Source organism: Vigna unguiculata, chromosome 7 (genome assembly GCF_037176805.1).
Source record: "Vigna unguiculata cultivar grain cowpea cultivar isolate G323 ecotype 2 chromosome 7, ASM3717680v1, whole genome shotgun sequence".
In the NCBI taxonomy this organism is placed as follows: domain Eukaryota; kingdom Viridiplantae; phylum Streptophyta; class Magnoliopsida; order Fabales; family Fabaceae; genus Vigna; species Vigna unguiculata.
The window spans coordinates 39,068,438-39,089,857 of NC_140798.1; the positions used below are offsets into that span (position 1 = coordinate 39,068,438).

The 21,420-nt window shown below is 31.3% G+C and overlaps 2 protein-coding genes across 2 annotated transcripts; one reads left to right on the top strand and one right to left on the bottom strand.

Annotated features, from left to right (window-relative positions):
* Nucleotides 1-4,492: 4,492 nt before the first annotated feature.
* Nucleotides 4,493-11,895, top strand: LOC114191463 (phosphoenolpyruvate carboxylase 4-like). Its single transcript, XM_028080635.2, has 20 exons — nt 4,493-4,783; nt 5,205-5,368; nt 5,512-5,626; nt 5,948-6,025; nt 6,141-6,209; nt 6,362-6,440; nt 6,552-6,628; nt 6,705-6,800; nt 7,274-7,409; nt 7,753-7,857; nt 8,095-8,162; nt 8,239-8,484; nt 8,626-8,751; nt 8,830-8,931; nt 9,004-9,150; nt 9,578-9,676; nt 10,005-10,093; nt 10,230-10,356; nt 10,442-10,648; nt 10,902-11,895. The coding sequence occupies exons 1-20, from the start codon at nt 4,628-4,630 to the stop codon at nt 11,724-11,726; spliced, it is 3,111 nt and encodes a 1,036-aa protein (XP_027936436.1). The 5' UTR covers nt 4,493-4,627; the 3' UTR covers nt 11,727-11,895.
* Nucleotides 11,896-12,452: 557 nt separating this feature from the next.
* LOC114192562 (V-type proton ATPase subunit c''2) lies at nt 12,453-15,127 on the bottom strand. The gene is made up of 4 exons (XM_028082316.2): nt 14,941-15,127; nt 14,775-14,852; nt 13,014-13,184; nt 12,453-12,899 (listed from the first exon to the last, which is right to left on the bottom strand). The coding sequence occupies exons 1-4, from the start codon at nt 15,063-15,065 to the stop codon at nt 12,731-12,733; spliced, it is 543 nt and encodes a 180-aa protein (XP_027938117.1). The 5' UTR covers nt 15,066-15,127; the 3' UTR covers nt 12,453-12,730.
* Nucleotides 15,128-21,420: the final 6,293 nt, after the last annotated feature.

Below are 21,420 nucleotides of genomic sequence, written 5' to 3' on the forward strand. Positions count from 1 at the left end.
TCATCACTTGGTTGTTATGAATAAAGTTTGGCACTTTATCCACCTGCTACTTTTTCTTAAAATGTTTTTATTACTTCTTTTTACCATTTTCAATCGGAACTAATCTTTATTTTGCATTAGCTGAATCTCTAATATACTCTTGACATAATTAATCGAATAATCATATACGAGTTTCAGTGAATCCTTTTTTTGTTGATAAGAAGTTTTACACTAAAACATATCAAATAAAAAATGTAAAACACGTCACAAGTCTCAACTAATATTCTCTTCATTATAGTTTGTAATTCAACTTCCTCTGATAATTCTTATTATTTTATCCACCAACAACTGTGTTTCAAGTTTTTATTTTTTATAATTGTAAGAGTTGACGTAAATCATAACAGCTTCACCACAGTAGTTTGCTGCGGCAAGTTCATTGAAATCTTTGGACCTCAATTATTGAAGTTGAGTTATAGATTGGGGTATCTCGATTTGAAGAAAAGGAGGCCAGAAATAGATTAAAATTTGGTTTGTGTGTAGTATTATAAGAATTTGGTGAATTTTAATATTTGATGTTAGCAGACAATAGTCTGCATTAGGAATCACAACGGATGACAACTAGGTTGAATGGGATGGATGTAGGTTCCAGTATTCCATTTCAAATATTCAAATAAAAATTTGTGTTGATATTGTTGGGATTTGTAGGACTTTTGATAATATGAGAGATATATGTGATATGTTATAACAAAATATCAAGTATATTCTATCCATTGTTGGGTTATATATTTTTTCATATTTTTCATATATAGGTTATGGTCATTGAGATATTGAGCTTCTATATAGTTATATGACATTAGTCTTGCACATATAAGACCTTAGACACCACTTTTACATAAAAACCTTAAGACAATGTTGTTATGGGCCTTTATTCTTATATAGTGTTTAACTTTGTCTATTCTATCCAATGTGGGACTTTGACTCACTTGGCCAACAAATATTTATATTTATTTTTATATTTTACCGATATAATTTTTTTCCATTTTTTTATTAAAGAATAGATATATTTTTTACATGTTTTTTTATTATTTTAAATGTAAGTTGTGAAATTAATGACAGAAAAACGTTATAGTAAAACTTTTAAATTACATTAAAGATATTTTAGCCAATTAAAAGGAAGATAAATATTAAGACAGAGTACATAAGAAAAATCTGGATTTACCAATAAAATTATTAACGAATTTTAAAAAATCAAATACTGATCAATTTATTAGTAGATTTTCAAAAATATAAAATTTAATTATCAAAAAAATTTACTAAAAAATTGAAATAAAGTTCAATTACCGATGAATTCACCGATATGTTTTTTAAAAAAATATATCACTGAAATTTTTACCGATCAAAACTAAAGTAGAAACTTTAATATCTCTTTTACGGACGAAAATATCAATAATAAAAATTAAATTATGCATTGTAAACAAATTTTATTGATAAATTTATCATTGACAGAAAATTCTGTAAAATGTTAAAATCTGTAAGTAATTTTTAAACAATTTTTTTCATCATCAAAATATTGTATCGATATATATTTTTTTTATTCAGTAAAATTTCCTTGATAATATAATATTTACATATTAGAATTAAGATGCAATAAATATATTTTCATTCTTATATGAATTTTAAAAAATTGAGTATTATCTGTACTTATATTTATATCCATTCAATATTTATGTTGAAGTTTTGGAAATTGATACCTGATTGAAATAGTACTCATGCATATAGATCAACTTCTAAAATTAATATAATTTTGAAAATACAAAAATAAATAAATATAATCATTGTTATTATTATGACTATATTTTTATAAGTGGTGATAGATAAACAGGTTATATTTTAATAAATACTCATCCATTATCAATCATATCATATTTTTATTTTAAGATATAAAAATATTTAAAAAAAATCAACTATAAAAGTAAAAATGTTATTATTTTATTATTTCATAGGTGTAAAAACCTTTATGATGTTCATATATAAAATTTTTCTATTTTTCTATTTTTCTATTTACTATTATCATTACTGTTATAATTACGTGGGAGTTACTATTAGAAATGAATCTGGCCTAGTTAGTGAATAGCTCTGTATGGATATCCTAATATTAAGATTGGATAAACTCTGATATTATAATAGAAATAAACCACTCTTAAAAGCTAACTTAAAAAATAATGATTGTCCTAGCCTTAGATAAGAATATTCTAAGTATCTTTCCTTCAAATGCTAAATGAAATACTGCAATGATTAGTTAATGGGCTTCGCAAAGAGTTCCAAAAGAGTGCTCTTAATGTTAGTTTGGACTTGGACTCAAATATGGGCCTAGACTAGCTTTAGCTTCTCACAATTAAGCAAGAAAATGTTTCTTTCATTAATCTTGTAATGATAAATATGTCAACTGGTTGCATTTTCAGTATCCAAAATTAAATATATTTACATTGTATTTCATGATTTGAAATTTGAAAGTTTTTCAAACATTTTATCATTAAGTTAGGGAACTTATTTATAATTAAAAGACAAAAAATAAATATTGATAAAGTTGATGGGCTACTTTCTATATTTATGAAATTGTATTTTATCGGTTATCAAATAAATTCACATAAGTAATGATAATGAAAGTGTTAGTTATTAACATAAGTTAAGGTAGAGTAGAATGTTTTATTTGAAATAAATATGACATGAAAAGGGACATCATAATATGGTGTCCAAGTGTGCAAGGGAACAAAACCTATCCATGAACAAAATAATTGGGTTTTGGTGGTTGAAATTTTGAGGTTGTAGAGATGAATCAGAAAATATTGGCACTTGGCATGTAAAAAGGCACGTCATCGACAGATACCTGTGACTGTGTCAGTGAAAGAAAGTGTGAAGCTTTTTTTATAAAGCAAGATTTCTAAGCAGAGACGTAACTGTTATGTAAAACCATCTCTTTCATATAACATCACTTTCTCAACTTAAGAAGGCCTCCAAAAGCTACAAGTGAGATCAAAACTTAATAACAGGACCAAAATAGACAAAAATAAATAAAATATGTTAAAACTAAACAGTAAACACAATAAACTGAAAAGGGATATAAAGTGGTAATAAAATATAGACCAGAAATAATTAAGGGAATTCTATTACTTTAAAATGATTTTTTACTTTACCTTTTCTTCTCTTCTCAATATTTAATTCATTTATACCCACTTTTTTTTTTCTATTTCTCGTTTACCAAACAAACACGGGGAAAATTAAATATATTCTTACTTTCTATAAATATTATTAATTTAAATTTATAACATTTTAAAGTATCATTATCTAATAATATCATGACGCGTATACATAATAACTATTTTGAAATAATAAAGTTAAATATACATCACATCAGTAATAAATGGTAATAAAACTTGATCTAAAGATTAAATTACATGAAACTTGAAAATAATAATAAGTGGAGCAGTGCTTAAGCTATCTTAAATGAAATTATCTCTGATTAATAATTAAATTACATGAAACTTGAAAATAATAATAATTGGAGCAGTGGTTAAGCCATCTTTAATGAAATTATCTCTGATTAATAATAGTTTTAAAAAATTTAATGTTTTAAAAGTCTTTTGGTACTTTTTTATAGAAACATGATACTCGACAATTTATTTTTCTGACAAACTTTGATAAATTAAGTATTTAGATAAAAAAAATATTACTTTATTATTTTATTTTGATTAAAAAGTTAAAAGTGCAATTTTATTTATGAAAACTTTGTCATCAAAAGAATACTTATGTCAAAACATAATTTTCCTTTTTTATATTAAGAAAGATGAACCGAGTACAGTTAGGTTTTACATTGTAGAGGATATAAATAGAAAGAAAAATGGATTTATTGTTTGATTTATATAAAATATGAAAAGTGCATAATGGTACACAACAGATCAAATTCATACCTTTTTTTTTACCTTATATATTACAAAACATTCAAACAGTATACTAGCATCTTGATTTCATTACATTCTATTATGTTAATTAATGTGATGAGTTTTATTTGATGTGCTATTATTAATCCAACCATAGCCTTAGCCAAAAGTATCAGTAGTTAAAAAGACTTGTAATAAAAGAGAGAAGAAAGTTTCTTTTTTTAAAGTACAGACTTTGTGGTGAACTAGCTGGCGTGGCGTGGGACTGGGAAACAATACTTTCGAATATGCTAAACTTAAAATTTGTCCCATTGCAGATAAAAAAAGCGATTTTGAATATACAATGATGTTAGAAGGGTGGTGATTAAACTAAAGGGAGAGTTTAGTGAGAAGATAAAATAAGAGCATTAAAGGGAAGAGTGATTAGAGGGTAGGATCACATGAAATGAAAGGAGTGAAAGGAGAGACAGTTACCCACATTGATGCCATACAAGTGTACAAGGTTACAATAGTTGGAGTGTTGGAGTGTGTTCCATTCCATCACACTTGAATAACAACCGCTTGGCTCCTGCTGTGTCTGCTTGCCACATGTTCTTTGTTTCCTTCAACTTTTACACTGACCCCACTTTCTCTTCTCCACTCTCTCTCAATTAATAACACTCCTCACTCCTTCTCCTTCCTCCATTTCCTATCTTCCTTCTTTCCCACCAATGACTGACATCACTGATGATGTGGCCGAGGAAATCTCCTTCCAGAGCTTCGACGATGACTGCAGGTTGCTCGGGAATCTCCTCAACGACATTCTCCAGCGCGAGGTTGGCACCAACTTAGTGGACAAGATCGAAAGGATTCGAGTCCTTGCGCAGGTCAAACCAACCTTTCACCCTTTTCCCTTTTCTTTCACTCACCGGCTCTCCTTCTTTTTCATCCTCAGGGGGTTGTTGCTGTTACCTGTTTGTGTTTAATTGTTATGTTCTGTCAGTTTTGCAGTCTCTGCCAGACAGAAACTAAAATTAAAGTTCCAATCTTTCTTAAAAATTAACAAATTTCACATGCATGGTGGTTTGTGATAGAATAAGATGTATACTTTTTACTCTTCTACTTATTTTACTGTTTCTGAGGTATTCTTTATATGCATTGGTGTTTCATGAACCATGATGCATGTGGGTCATGATTTGCGAGCTTTTGTTTGTTATGGATTGTGATGGTGCATGTGGTGAGTTCGTGTGATGAGAAGCTTGGACGTGGAAATTGGGTGGCACTGAGTTCAATTTCTCTTTTTGGCAGAGTGGTTGTAATATGAGGCAGGCGGGTATTTTGAACATGGCAGAGCTGCTTGAGAAGCAGTTGGCTTCAGAGTTGTCGAAGATGACACTGGAAGAAGCTTTCACCCTTGCTCGTGCCTTCAGCCACTATCTTACTTTGATGGGCATAGCTGAGACCCATCACAGGTAATTCGGTCATAGCTTATTGGTTTTCATACTCTCATTATATTGATAATATCATTGTAAAATCTGAACAATTATATTTTGTTTCAATACTTCGAGAGTACTACTGGGCAGGGTAGTCTCTTATAGAGTTTGTGCTTTTGTAGGGTTCGTAAAGGAGGGAATATGGCACAAACTGCAAAATCTTGCGATGATATATTTAATCAGCTGGTGCAGGGTGGAGTTTCCCCAGAAGAACTTTATGACACAGTCTGCAAGCAGGTTATTGTTTTGTTCTTTACAAGCAAAGATGAAACTGAAATCAAGTGGCCTTCCGTGATAAGTATAAAGTTTTTAGCCTAACTTCTATGACAACTTTTTCATCCAAACTTCTGCTACGCTTCCTTGAATTTTTATGGAAATTATTGAATGCACCATGCAGACTAAGATTAGTAATTTTGAAACTTTCTTTATTTTCTTTCAGTATAATTATCTTTTGTTATTGATTTGGAGTGCAATGTTTACTTTGATGGTCTTTGAATCAGTGATCTAGTTCCAGCTTCTCTTCCTTCTAAAAATTCAATTTGATTTCTGTCGCTACAGGAGGTTGAAATTGTTCTCACGGCTCATCCCACACAGATCAACCGTCGAACCTTACAATTCAAACACGTCAGAATTGCTGTGAGTTTCTTTGACCTTGTTGGGCCATAGAAAATATTTCCAAAAGCTTGAAAATTTCAATCTATATTGTCATATAAGCATCAGTCTTTAACTACTTCCCCCCTCTTCCATGTAGCATCTTTTGGATTATAACGATCGACCCGATCTTAGCACTGAAGATCGGGAAATGGTGATTGAAGATCTGGTAATTTTTCTGAACTGTATTTTCACTCTAGAAAGGTGCTTGACTGTGTTTAAATTGTAGATAATCTTCTTTAATTATGAAATGGTGTGTGCAATTTTTTTGTTTCTGCAAATACTTTTTGCTATTCTCATAGATCAGAAATGGTTTGGTAGGTGAGAGAGATAACTTCAATATGGCAAACAGATGAACTAAGGCGCCAAAAGCCCACACCAGTAGATGAAGCTAGAGCTGGTAAGCTACTTCATTATTTTATACGTCAGCACTTGCATGATTTGGTTCACAGTAAAAGAAGGGAATTATATTTGGCACATGAGAACTGTTTGTTCAATAAATTCCCCCCAGGTTTCAACATTGTGGACCAGTCACTATGGAAAGCTGTTCCTCATTACTTACGACGTGTTAGCAATGCTCTAAAGAAGGTCTATCATCTTTAATTCATGGTCTTGGCTTTAAATTCTCTCTAAGATTTTGAATACAATCTATCCTCCCTCGCAGCATACAGGAAAGCCACTCCCCTTGACCTGCACTCCCATAAAGTTTGGATCTTGGATGGGAGGTGATAGAGATGGGAACCCAAATGTGACAGCAAAGGTGAACATTTTTAACATCCATTAAAGTTCTTGATGCCAATACTCTACAAAATGATTTCACTTTTTTGAATAAGTGGAAGAGTTTTTCAATGAGTGAGAACTTTTCCAGTAATGCAATAATCATATTTTTGTCATAAATTTCATCAATTTAAAATTTAAACATCTCTTGTGTGCTTTGGTTAAGGAAAATTTTAATGCTTGTTGAACGTGGAGAACTGTCGAGGGAAATAAAAGTTAGCTACCTATTATTATGTTAAATACTTCCTGAAATATTTCTTTCTAAATTTCCCTGGAGTGGAGGCTGGATATTCTTTACTGGTTCAATCATTGACATCATCTGTTGTGTGTAATTTACACAACATCATCAACTCACCAGAATCTTGGGCTGGATTTTCAGTGCCAGAGAACATTTATCTTACCAATTTTGCTTGATTTAATAGTTTCTGACTAAGTGTTTTTCTTTTTGTTACTCAGGTCACTAAAGATGTTTCACTTCTATCTAGATGGATGGCAATTGATCTCTATATCAGGGAAGTGGACAGCCTCAGATTTGAGCTATCCATGAACCAGTGCAGTGATAGGCTGTCAAGACTGGCACATGACATTCTAGGTGATTTAACATCAGATTTGAATGCTTTGAAATCATTACAATTCAAAGCATAACTTTATAATTCATGGCTTCTAAAATATTAACACTACTTTGGACTTAAGATTGGAGGGGTCATGTTTTCATAAAATCCATAGACCAAGTCTCATCTATTTAAAATTGACTCCAACAGACTGGGTGTGTGGTGAATGTTGATGCTTGAGAGCTTTGTGTGATTTTCCTTGAAGTGTTTTCTGATTTTTCTTCTTCTTAGCTTTAATAATATAAGATTAGCATCAAATCAACTGCTAGTTTGATACTATTATAATCTGTATCCACGAGTTGATGGTTACCTCTTCCTCTGCAGAAGCTAAACATGACAATCCCCGTGAGAATTGGAACCAATCCGTGAATAGAAGTCTCGCACTCCCAACACAACTTCCAGCTAGAGCTCATTTACCTTCTATTGCTGGTACACATATTGGAGTTAATGTTTTCTATCTAGTTCTTTGAGAATATCATATGTTATATCATATAACTTGTATGTCATTGATGTCCACATTTTTGTTTCCTACAACTTCCTAGACATTTTCATTTCATTGCATGAAAATAACTGCAATGCTAAGGGACTTCATTCTGTCATACATGAGGGATGAGACATATTTGACATTCTAATTCATATCCTGTTTGGACATATTCTTTTGTGAAGAAAATGGTGAATCTCGGCATCCTAGACTAGACATTCCAGGACCTGATCACATGCAATCTAATCACAAGGTAGTTCAATTCCGTGTTTCTCATATTTCTGATACTGCCATAGCATATTAGATAATATATATTTTCTAATTGGTAGGATGGTGGGGCTGCCTTAAGTTCAACTGCATCGAAAAATGTCAATCCCAATATTCAATTTCCAGGAACAAGTTCAGCAAATTCCAGTGCTTCTTCAGCTACAGCATCATCTTCTTTTGGTCAAAAGAAATTGTATGCAGAACCTCAGACAGGAAAGTCCACTTTTCAGAAGCTTTTAGAGCCAATGTTGCCTCAACTTCCTGGAATTGCTCCGTATAGAATTGTCCTGGGGAATGTTAAGGATAAGGTATTACTTCAATTTTATTCCGGTATTGGTACTTGAAAAAGGACTTTATAAATGCCACTACTTGGAATTCCAGTGATTTTTTTTAAGTAACTTTAAGTTGTCATTTAATGAATGCAAACATCTTTGCAATGTCTTGTTCAGCTTGAGAAAAGTCGTAGACGATTAGAACTACTTCTGGAGGATGTTGCTTGTGACTATGATCCTTTGGAGTACTATGAAACATCTGATCAGCTTTTGGAACCTCTGCTTCTCTGTTACGAATCTCTGGTACTCTTTTTCTTTCCTTCTTTTGCCTGAAGGGTTGTCTTGTCCACAATTAGTATGTAACTCTCCATATATTCACAGCAATCATGTGGATCTGGGGTGCTAGCTGATGGTCGACTTGCTGATCTGATTCGTAGAGTTGCTACCTTTGGAATGGTGTTGATGAAGCTTGACTTGCGTCAGGTCTGACTTAAATTGTATGTTTAATATTGCTTAGATAGTCGGTTTTGTGACCTCAGAATTTAATTATGACAGGAATCTGGGAGACACGCAGAAGCACTTGATGCAATAACAGAGTATTTAGATATGGGTACTTACAGTGAATGGGATGAAGAAAAGAAGTTGGAATTCTTAACAAAAGAACTGAAAGGGAAGAGGCCTCTAGTTCCTCTTAGTATAGAGGTGAGTGAGATGGTTAGAGTTTTTGGTATACTAAGCACATATTTGCCAAACTGTCTTGTGGGACAGGAAAGCTTTTTTTTGTACTTTAGTTTCATAGTTGAAGGGTGAAGAATTGAAGCTATTCCATCCTCACTTTTCTGTATGATTAACTGAATGTTGATTAGTTCCAAAACCGTCATTGTGATCTTTCATAGGTGAAAATTGGAATAATAGCCTTAGTTTCTTCAACGAACTATAGTTACTGACACACCGAGAAGTTCCTTATTGAACTTTCTATAACACTTGAATTAAAAGTATAAAGTTAACTATTCTTTTTACATTCTTATTCATCTAAAGTGATAAAGAATTGAACTGCATGTGATAATTCAATTCTTTCTGTTCCATGTTCATAGTTATTTATGATTGGTATCTTGATTTCTTCTTTTAGGTTCCTTCTGATGTTAAAGAAGTCTTGGATACATTCCGAATTGCTGCTGAACTAGGAAGTGATTCTCTCGGAGCTTATGTGATCTCTATGGCCTCAAATGTATGAAACTTGCTACTACAAATTATGCATACAATTTGCACAAAATCACTTGCAGATTCCAGTCTCACCTAGCCTGAATGGCGTACTAAATTGCATGCTCTAACATCCATCGAGTCATTTCTTTAAAAAATTCATTCTTGGCGTTTGATTTTACATGTAAAAGTTATTTTCCCTATATTCTGTCAAGCTGCTAGTGATAACTTCTTTCATGTAATATGTTTTGGCATTTCAACTCTACATCTATGAAGGACACAAACTTGTTTAAAAACATGAAAAAATTGAAATTGATATTCACACTGATAATAATGGTTTTATACTTGATTATCAGGCAAGTGACGTCCTTGCAGTAGAGCTTTTACAGAAGGATGCACAGCTTGCTGCTATTGGTGAGTCGGGAAAAGCATGTCCTGGTGGAACGTAAGTATGAAACTTAGGTGGAACTTACATATGTTTTTTTTTAATATTATTTCTGAAACAAAAACTTGAAGCAATTGTTTTATCATGCAAATTAGGACATGAGGAATAATGTATTCGGGAACTATTTTCTTAATAGGTTGCGAGTGGTACCTCTGTTTGAAACTGTGAAAGATCTGAGAGGAGCTGGTTCAGTTATCCGAAAACTTTTATCAATAGACTGGTACCGTGAACACGTCATTAAGAACCACAACGGACACCAAGAGGTACCATTTTAATCCGAGGTCATCTCATTTTTGTTACGACAGTAATGTGAAATTTACCTTAGAGAACTATAAATTATATATCCAGGTTATGGTTGGATATTCTGATTCGGGTAAAGACGCCGGTCGCTTTACCGCAGCCTGGGAACTTTTCAAAGCTCAGGAGGATGTTGTAGCTGCATGCAATGATTATGGCATAAAGGTTACACTATTTCATGGCCGTGGAGGCAGTATTGGTCGTGGTGGAGGGCCAACATATCTGGCTATTCAGTCCCAGCCCCCAGGGTCTGTCATGGTAGGTTATGTTGCATTGCATTCTTTTGGAAGTTCAAGTATGAGTCTAAGTTTTATATTGAATAAAAATGAGAAAGTTAAATATAAGGGTGAAGATTTATAAATTTATTGTCTTAAGGTTTTGGGTTAAAAGTATTGTCAATTTTTTATGTGTGGGTTGACTCATTTTTCAGTGAATTTCAGTTTCATTTTCCCTTCTAAAATTATGAGCAATTTTTGAAAGAACATATTTATTTTTCCATGGTGCATTGTAGGGAACGCTTCGGTCTACTGAGCAGGGAGAGATGGTGGAGGCCAAGTTTGGGTTGCCACAAATAGCTGTTAGACAACTTGAGATATACACAACAGCGGTGCTACTTGCAACCCTTCGTCCTCCTATTCCACCCAGAGAAGAAAAATGGCGCAATGTGATGGAAGAGATCTCGAACATCAGTTGCCAGTGTTACCGCAATGTGGTGTATGAAAATCCAGAATTCCTGGCCTACTTCCATGAAGCCACACCAGAGGCAGAACTTGGCTTCCTTAACATAGGTAGCCGCCCTGCAAGAAGGAAGAGCTCAAGAGGAATTGGACACCTTCGTGCAATTCCGTGGCTATTTGCATGGACACAAACAAGATTTGTTCTTCCAGCTTGGCTTGGAGTTGGAGCAGGTTTGAAAGGAGCTTGTGAGAAGGGTCTCACTGAGGATCTGAAAGCCATGTACAAAGAATGGCCGTTCTTCCAAAGTACCATAGACCTGATTGAGATGGTTTTGGGAAAAGCAGACATTCCTATAGCGAAGCACTATGATGAAGTGCTTGTGTCACAGGAGAGGCAAGAGCTTGGTGGTGAACTGAGAAGTGAGCTCATGACGGCGGAAAAGTTTGTACTAGTGATTAGTGGGCACGAGAAACTTCAGCAGAACAATAGGAGCTTGAGGAGGCTGATTGAGAATAGACTTCCCTTTCTGAATCCCTTGAACATGTTGCAGGTGGAGATCCTCAAGAGGTTAAGACGTGATGATGACAACCGTAAAATCAGAGATGCTTTGCTTATCACCATTAATGGAATTGCTGCAGGGATGAAGAATACAGGTTGACCTTGCTTCTCAGAGATTATACTGTACAAGCCTTCACATGTGTTCACCCTTGTTTTATAATAGGTTTGCTATGGAAAGATTAAGATAGCCATAATGGCGAATGCTTTGTTCTGTACTTTAAAGATATCCTCTAATGTGATGAAGTGATGCATAATAAGTTTTTCCAGTATTTTGGATTGCATTGGTCTTGTTGGTTTGGTAACCATGCTTTAATATTTTAATCAAATTATTAAAAATTTATTTTTAAAAAAAGTATATAAAACTTTAAAAATTATATAAAAGTCAAAAAAATAATAGAGAGAAATCAAATCATTAGTAAACTATTTTTACAATATAATTAATTAGTAAACTATTTTTACAATATAATTAATTAGTAAATTGATCTATTTTTTTAATAAATGATTCATAGCGACCCACTTTTAAAAAAAAAAATCACTGTTCTTGCATAAGGTAAATGGAATCACTGGAAAGAAAGTTTACTTCCCTAGGGCAGCAGTTATTAATTAATGCAAACCTTTTCTAATTGCTATTCTATTAAATTAATTATGGCACCAACTCTTGGCGGTCCAACCTTAAAAAGTATTTCTACTTTTATATTACCCAACATTCATAATCCCACTCCCAATCACAAGTACATTTTAATCCCAATTTAACAAGAACATTACCTTAACCCAAATAGAGATCCCACATTTCAACAAAACTGCTTGTTGTCTTTATTCACAAGCCTAAATAAATTCAATTTTATTATTGATCAATAAAAGATTTGGTCCTCCAAAAACATTGAAATTCAACCAACAGACTGACATATCTGATGATACACAAAACCTTCTATCAACTCATTAGTAAATAATACAGCCTACAGTTGTAATGAAGGCAAACAATTACGCTGGATTTTACATTTTTACCAACAGGAAGTAGAGAAAACTTCAATCCCGGGAAGTACAGAAGATATATTGCGCTCTACCATAATTGCAGTCCCACATCACATTCTGATACAGTGGAAACTAAACTTTGGTTGGCCATGTTGCTTGTGCTGACATAATAATTCCAACAATCACTCCAAATAGCCCAAGCGCGCTACCAAAGATCTCAATCACAAGAATTTTCACGAAGAGGGAGGAATTCTGAGCGTCAGATAATGCACAGCTGCTTCCAATTATTCCTACACATAACCTGCCAGAGGGTAAAAAATTGAATATGTCACAACAGCATGGAAAAGGTCCCCCTGCATTCTTCGGGAGAGTTTCCTGCAAAAATATTAGAGGTAGGGTAACAAAGAATACACACCCACAAACAAGATTTGCGAAGCCCACGATTAATCCAGAAGCAAAGATTGCATATCCAGCCCTAAGAGACTCTGGGTCATAGATATTTGCTGCTGGAACGCTTTCTAATTTTGTTTGAAGAATAATAGCCACAATAACACCATATATAGCAACAGCTTCACAGAAGATTACACTGAAATACAACAAACATCACGAACCATAATGACAAGATGGCACAGATATTTATATTTGAAACTATATCAGCCACTATTATGCAGATACTACATGCAGAAAGGAACATTAACATTCCCAGTACTCTAATAGAACAATCTTAAGTTTAGAATAAATGTTTTTATGTTCACATTAAAATCAGGGTCTAACAACTTATTTTACATTGTAAGTTGGGTCAATCAATCATTATTAAATGATTAGGTACGAATTAATTTATTGTGTATTCAACACAAGCTTATAATCAAACATCTTATTGGTAGAGCTAATAAAACTAAAATCTCTACATAATTCAGACCAAAAAAAAAAACACTAAAAGCCGAAAGATATTGAGCTCAACCGTAATTGCATTTCCAAGCCCTAATATTAGGCAAACTAACTTTTGAGAGCCTTACTTGAGCCGGCATAATAATCCCAAGAATAAACAAAGCACACAAACAGAGGTCCAGTGAGACTGAACAAAGTTGACATAGAAAAATAAATAATTACTACTCCAACTACAATGCCACTTAGTGGTAAGCCATGCTCGATCAAAAACGACAACATTGAAGTTGAGCAGTTAGAGTGTTCATTGAAGGTTGTTGAATTGAAGTTGAGCAGTTAGAGTGTTCATTCCTGATTGACTTGAAATAGGGTACAAGTAATCTCTCTACCCAAAAAATCAGGCATAATATGCACATGAGAATTCTTACATTGTCAAGAAAAAATAAACTTCAAAGCATTCTCCTTTATTTGAAATTAAAATATCAGTATTAATCTTTCAGCTTATGCATCTGACCGCTGAAAAAAAAAATAGACGGAGTTTGAAACGGAGAATAAAATTCAGTGCAAGAAGCTCTCTATATCTTTCATTTTTTTTTCATGTATTAGATAGTTATTCAATAACCCAGTAGGCTTCAGACCATACGATCCCTTACTCCCCCAATGATGAAGAAAGATTATCACTGCTTATTATGTGGGGAGAGATTAATGCCCAATACCCAGTAAAATCACCTCATACTCAAAACTAAATCACAAGTAGCACTATTTTACTACCAATAAACCGCTATTTACCACAGAAACGAGCATTACGCCACCAATAAAGTAACATCGTTGAATAAAGATCCAGTAGAAGTCACTGACATAAGAGGACTTCCAGACTGATTCCTCACCATCAAAGACTTTGTCGACTACTGTTTTTGTGTGTGAAAGCTGCGAACCACCACTGTGCAATTGTAATTTGTAAACTGTAACACAGAGTTGCCACAATCCTTTTCTATTTACAACAACTAACAATTCCACTCCAACCTCCAATCCTTAACCGAATCACAACTAAGCAACGCAATCTCCTAATCTAAACGAACGAATCTAACCTAGAACTACAGAAATCAAGGTAAAATCAACACAAACGTAGACTTCCACTACCGTAAAATTTCTCATCAACCTAATTCAGTACAAAAAATTACTGGAAAAAAAAGGTAGGAAACACCTAAATGAAATATACGTGGTCCAATTAAAAACATAAACTTAAAGAAAAAACAAAAAGCGGTGCAAACAAAATTGCAATCAGTTTTACCTAATGAGATTTTTGGAAGTGATTCGTGGAGCCTTGATTGCAGCGCCGATCAAGCTACTACCGGTGATGTAGATCCCCCTGCAAGCGTGAGCGAAGCGATTCCATAACTGAGAGCAACAGAAACGGAAGCGGAAACGGAAATAAAAAACGGATATCGAAGGCTTACCAGGCGGCGCCGAGGACGGAGACGCCGATTGCGACCGCGATACCGATGGCGGAGAAGGTGTAAGGCGAGATCGCGACAAGTGCCCTGCTCCAAGAACTCGAATGTGCCACAATCGTCCCAGACATTGTGAACGTGTTGCTAACTGAAGGAAATCGATGAATGTAATTGGATCCCTGAGTTGCTTGGTTAACCACAGTGATATGAAGGGACGAAACGCGTCGTTTAGATCCTATAATACCAATTTACCCCTACTTAAATTTTAGACACGTGTACATACTTTTTGTTATTTGATATTTTGCATCTCAATAATACCTAATTTACTTAAACGACCTTCTACCTTTTTGAACATACAAAAATATCACTAATAAACATCCTTGCTATGATCCGGATAACGGTAAGTCAACCACAAAAATCATAAAGAATTTAACAAAGGATAAGTCAGTCAATGTTAAGATGAAATCTCTCAAAAAAGAAGATCGAAAAAATTCACAAATTAAAAGAGTATATAACGTATTGGTATATTTCATTGATACAGAATGAACGGATTATTATATAACCAATTATAAACCAAATATTAATAAATCAAACTAAATCTTAATTTAATCTAATTTTATATAATATCCCATATTACCAAACTAAATTGTAGATACTCCAACTAACTAAAATAATAACTAATTTAAATCTAATTCACCAAATATAAAATATCTTATCACTTTGTTAAATATAAACAATTCCATAATCTAAATATTATCTTACAAAATTAAAGATTATCTAACAAAACTCCGTCGTAAGCTTTAAACTTGTCCTTCTTTCCTCTCAAACAATCTTTTATCTCCATACCCGACTTGTTTTTCTCTTCAACTGACATTACCAATATTTAATAAAATGCCACTATGATTATATTATTATTATTATTAGCATTATTATTATTATTATTTTTATTATTATCATTATTATATTTCTGTTTTATTTATTGTAATATTCTTTTTATTATTAATATTATTATAATAATAGTTATAATTATTTTTTATTATTATAATTGTAATATTATTATTGTTACAATTATTAATATTATTTTATTATTTTTACTACATTGTAATTATTATTATTATTATTATTATTATTATTATTAACATTATTATAATTTTCATAATTATTGTTCTATTATTTTATTCATTATAATAATATATTATTATTAATATTACGAATATAATTATTATTATTATAATAATAAATATTATAGTTATTATAATTATTATTTTTATTGTTATTAATGCTATTCTTTTTATTATAATTATTACATTAATAATAATATTATTATTATTATTATCATTATTATTATCATTAAATAAAATTAATATTAATTGTAATAATCATATTATTATTATTATTAATATTATTATGATTATTACTATTATATTTCTGTTTTATTTATTATAATATTTTTTTACTATTATTAATATTATTATGAATATTGTTATAATAATTATTATAATAATTATAATATTATTATATTAATTGTTATTGTCATTATTATTGAAATTATTATTATTATTTATAGTGTCATTTGTGTTTTTACTATTATTTTTAATTTTAATATATTAATTTTATACCTCAAATAATTATCAATATTTTTAATATTATTATTATTATCATTATTATTATTATTATTAATTTCATTATAATATTATCATTAATATTATTATCATTATAATTATTATTATTTCAATATTTTTTGTATTATTGTTGTTTTCTATTATTTTATTATTATAATTACATTATTATTACAGTTGATTTTATTGTTATTATTAATATTGTTTTATTATTCTTAGAATTTTTAATACTAATATTATTTTCATGATTTTCATTATTATTGTTATTATAATATTTTTATTTTATTTGTCACATTAACTTTTATTTTTACTAATATTATTATTGTGAATATTATTATATTTATTATAGTAATTGTAAATATTCTTTTATTTGTAATAATATTTTTTGATTGTTATTTATATTATTACGAATATTATTATAATAATTATTATGATAATATAGTTATATCAATCATTATTATTATCAAAATTACTATTTTTATTATTATTATTATTGTTAAAATTATTATATTAATTTTATACTTTAAATCATTAAATAATAAGAACAATAATAATTTTTATTATTATTGATATTATATCAATTAGAATTTACGTTGTTATTATTTTTGTTGTTGTTATAATTATAATAATAAAAATAAATTGTTATATATTATTATTAACATTATTATTATTATTATATTATTATTATTATTTCTACATCTAAGTAATTTTTTGAATTTAAGTAGTTACAAAATTAATAAAATATTAAAATTAAAAAAATAATATTTTTTATTATGAATAATTATTTATATTTAAAAATAATAATTAAGAGGACCAAATTCTAAAAATAAAAGAGGACATTAAATATGTGTATCTTTTTACATACATGTTGTTGTATAATCATTATTTTTTTATCTGCGAATAATAATAATAATAATAATAATATTGTTATTATTAGTATAGATAAACACATGCTTTATTTTTATTTACTTCAGAATCATACCATTTTTTTATCCGTTTAGTAGTTGATTTATCTTTAAATATTTCACCTGAAAAAAGAAGTTACTAAAATTAGTAAATTAGTAGAATTGAAAAATTATTTTTTTTATTATGATAATTATATTGTATTTATAGTGGTTGTAATGTCCCATTTAAAATATAACATAATTAAATGAAACATTACACAAAATAATATAAATAAAGTCATGGAGTATAAACACTACTCTGTAGAGTTGTCCAAAAGAAAACAGGAAAGAAACTAAGGCACACCAAAATGCCAATAACAAAATAGAGTAAGGGATCTAAAGTATTCAAAATAAAGTTCTAGGATAAGGAAATACATGGGTAACAACCCTAAAAGAAGACATAAATGGGTGGAATCCAACCCAGATAGGCTATGCAACGTAATCACCATTTCCCTATTGACCATGAGGAGTTCTCACATATGCTCATATCAATAAATTGATGATCATCGCAGAAAGAAAAAATCACACACACAGAACATACAACAAGCAGAAAGGGTAAGTTATAGTAGAAAAGAATTTATCATACAGTTGCATACACTTTCATAGTCCAAGATACATATATCAACCAATTATGTTATGACTCACAAACCATACACTAAGACTTAAGACACGACTTATTCGGATACATATAATTAGTCGGATTCATCGGATGCTTGCACTTGTGGTGACTTCTACTGTTCTACTGAGCCAATTGTCAAAGTGTTTCATCCTGCCACGCACGAGGTTAGCCTTAAAGTGTTCCAGGCCTCCTGCTACTCTCACTACTTGGGTCAGTACGCTCTACGTGAGACTAACTGACTCTTTAGAGTGTTAGGATGCAATCCTTACCTTGCAGCCTTACTAAATTATATAATGAGACACCACCATGAAACTCTCACTAACATGGGTCATGGAATTACATCCTGACCAAATGAGGCACTACCATGAAATCTCACCTAGAGATTCATGGAATTACGTCCTGACCGAATGAGACACCACTACGAAACTATTGTGGAATTACGTCTTGATCACACCGACATCATGTTCCATCAACCAATATAGAATCATAGTTCATACCAATTCCATGTCACATTTATAACCAACCATCCCATATGTGTTACATGCCAAGATCATGTCAAACTTATCAATTTCCAGTCCATAACATTAGAGATTTCATACATATTCGCATGCCTCATACTTTAAATAGAGCAAACCAGCCAATCATACAATCAATAACAATCAGGGGAGAAAACAGTGTGGTCTGCAGCAGGTCTCACTCAAACCAAGAGCCCTCACTCAGGCGAAAGGAGTGCTCTTGCTCAAGCTGCAGGCTCTCGCTTAGGAGAGACTGCGAACAGAGGTCTTGGGAGTTTCGTGAACTCTCGCTTAGGTGAGGTCATCTCGCCTAGCGCGAGATAGTTTTTCGCTCAAGAACTTGATTTCCCGCCTGAGCGAGTGCTTGAGCGAAAACCCCTGGGCGAGCCTTTGCTACTCTCGCCTAGGCGAGACGAGCTCGCTTGGGCGAAAATAACAGTTCTCCCTCACTGTTCTATACCTGTAAAATCTGAGGTTCATCCAAAACAGTATACCAAGCATATTCATTTCAAAGCAGACACCATACAATCACCAGAGATACATAATAGAACCTAAACGCAGGCAAAATACACTTAAAATAAGAAACCCTAGCTTCCCTTACCTGGAAAGAGCTAGCCAAACGACTATGACACCTAATCCCATGAACACCACGGCTCCAGAAGCAGATTTACGAATTGGACTCAAAATGAAAGCGAGGTTAGCTTAATGAACCTCTATCGGAAACACAAAAATAAGTCTTATAGAGGAACTAGTATGAGCTAAGAATCAACTTACGTGGAGTCGAAACTGGTTGAGCTAACTTGAGCACGAGTGAGCTCTAAACCCTAGCAAAGCATAGTTTGGAAGAAAAAGAGAGGAACAAGGCGACTGTTTTCTGAAAGTGAAGTGAGATGGTTAGAACAGGTTTAGGGTCTTTGACTCCCTATGGGCCAGCCCTAGGCCCAACTGATTTGGGGCAGCCTTTAAACATTAGGGTTAAGATATAAGTGGCCTTTACAATGGTTATTATTATTATTATTATTATTATTATTATTATTATTATTATTATATTTCTATAAATGTATTATTATTATTATTATATTACTATATAATAATTATTATTTTTATTATTAGTATTAGTTTCATCAATACAAAATATTATTTTTATAGTAGTATTATTATGATAATTAGACACTCATTTTAGTTTTATTTATTACCAATCTTAACTCAATTACTTGCAATTTTTTATTTATTAATACATCTGAGTATTATTTGAATTCAATAAGTAGTTAAAAAATAATAAAATAATAAAATTTAAAACATTTTGTTTATAATGAAAAATTATATAAATTAAAAAATAATAATTAATAAGATAAAATTCTAAAAACAAAAATATGACACCAAAAATGTGTGTATATATATATATATTTAAATTTATTTAGATAAATATAATAATAATTATATTATTATTTTATAAAAAAACAAAAGAAAAAAAACGTGCGTTTGCACGGGTCACAGACTAGTTGAATATGAAAGAATGTGATAGGATGACAACGGTCCGATCTAGATTGTGTCTTCGTGTTACCTTATCCGTCACAAAAGAATTTAAGTGTTATTCTTGTTATTTGTCGGTTTAAAAAACATTTACGGGTTTTATAAAATTTGTTGGCGTGAATATTCATAAATATTTAAAAAATATATTTTTTAAATTTTAAAATAAAATTTAAATTTAAATATGCAAAATAAAAATAAAAATTAAATTAAATTAAATTTTAATTTTAATTAAATTTAATAAAATATAAATTAAATTTTAATTTTAATTTTAATTTTTTTTTGGATAATGAATATTTCGAGTACGGCTAGTATGATGCTAACTATTTTATTTATGGATACATGCATACACAAATATTTCTTACATCTCTAAACATGACTATAGGACTCGTACCTATAACATGGTTCTTACTTAGATAACTCATTGTTTATATTATATGTTATTATCCAACGTTGATCCAATACATCTCAATAAGTACAACCCAATCTTTATAATCACTCATCTAAACTTTGACCAACACACCATATTTGTAATAAATGTGATGATTACTACGTATACGACTTAGTACACTCGTCAAGAATTTAACAATATGCTCTTCCAGTGTTGTGCTCTACCATCAATGTGTCTCACATGCCACCTTTTTATGGTCTAACTTGCTGAAATACCATGGTCTGACTTGGGGGAAGGGGTGTCGAGAATTCATTTCCATCAATTTGTTCTTTGTTCTTAGAGCATTTGGATGTAGTTGCGATAATGGTGATGGATGCGGGTGAATAATGAAGTTGTGTTAGGTTTGAATTGATCTATTGTCACTTTTTATCGTTAAACTACATTAATTCTTTTAAAAAAATATATAGATATAGATATATAAACACTAAATTCTTAAGCCTATTCTAACATATTACAGACATGTTCCACAGCAAAAACTACTATATGAGATAAATGAAATACCCAAATATTTTGGTTTTGCGAGGTTTGGATTGGTTATTGTGTGGATGCACGTTATGAGAAATCCTAAAAGAAAGAAATCAACCCTCGAAAATTTCTTTCTAAATTCTTTGTATCATCCTCAAGTGGTACAATCTTCACTTTCCCATCGAAAAACAGGCATAAGGGAGAGCAGGGAAAGAAGGAAATTTGGGATTTTATTTTATTTTTTCAAAAAGTGCAAAAGTGTATTTTCACCTTCCTATCATAAGCAGGAAGAAAATACGGGGGTGCATGAAGAAGCTAACTTTAAGAGGACTTCAGGTGATTG

Bases quoted from the DNA above. Each gene is read 5' to 3' on its own strand.
- LOC114191463 (XM_028080635.2), top strand. From the start codon at position 4,628: ATGACTGACATCACTGATGATGTGGCCGAGGAAATCTCCTTCCAGAGC. The intron at 6,026-6,140 runs GTGAGTTTCTTT...TCTTCCATGTAG, and splicing joins TCAAACACGTCAGAATTGCT to CATCTTTTGGATTATAACGA. The intron at 6,210-6,361 runs GTAATTTTTCTG...ATGGTTTGGTAG, and splicing joins AAATGGTGATTGAAGATCTG to GTGAGAGAGATAACTTCAAT.
- LOC114192562 (XM_028082316.2), bottom strand. From the start codon at position 15,065: ATGTCTGGGACGATTGTGGCACATTCGAGTTCTTGGAGCAGGGCACTT. The intron at 13,185-14,774 runs GTAAAACTGATT...GTTGTATTTCAG, and splicing joins ACTTCCAAAAATCTCATTAG to TGTAATCTTCTGTGAAGCTG. The intron at 12,900-13,013 runs GTGTGTATTCTT...ACCCTCTGGCAG, and splicing joins TTCGCAAATCTTGTTTGTGG to GTTATGTGTAGGAATAATTG.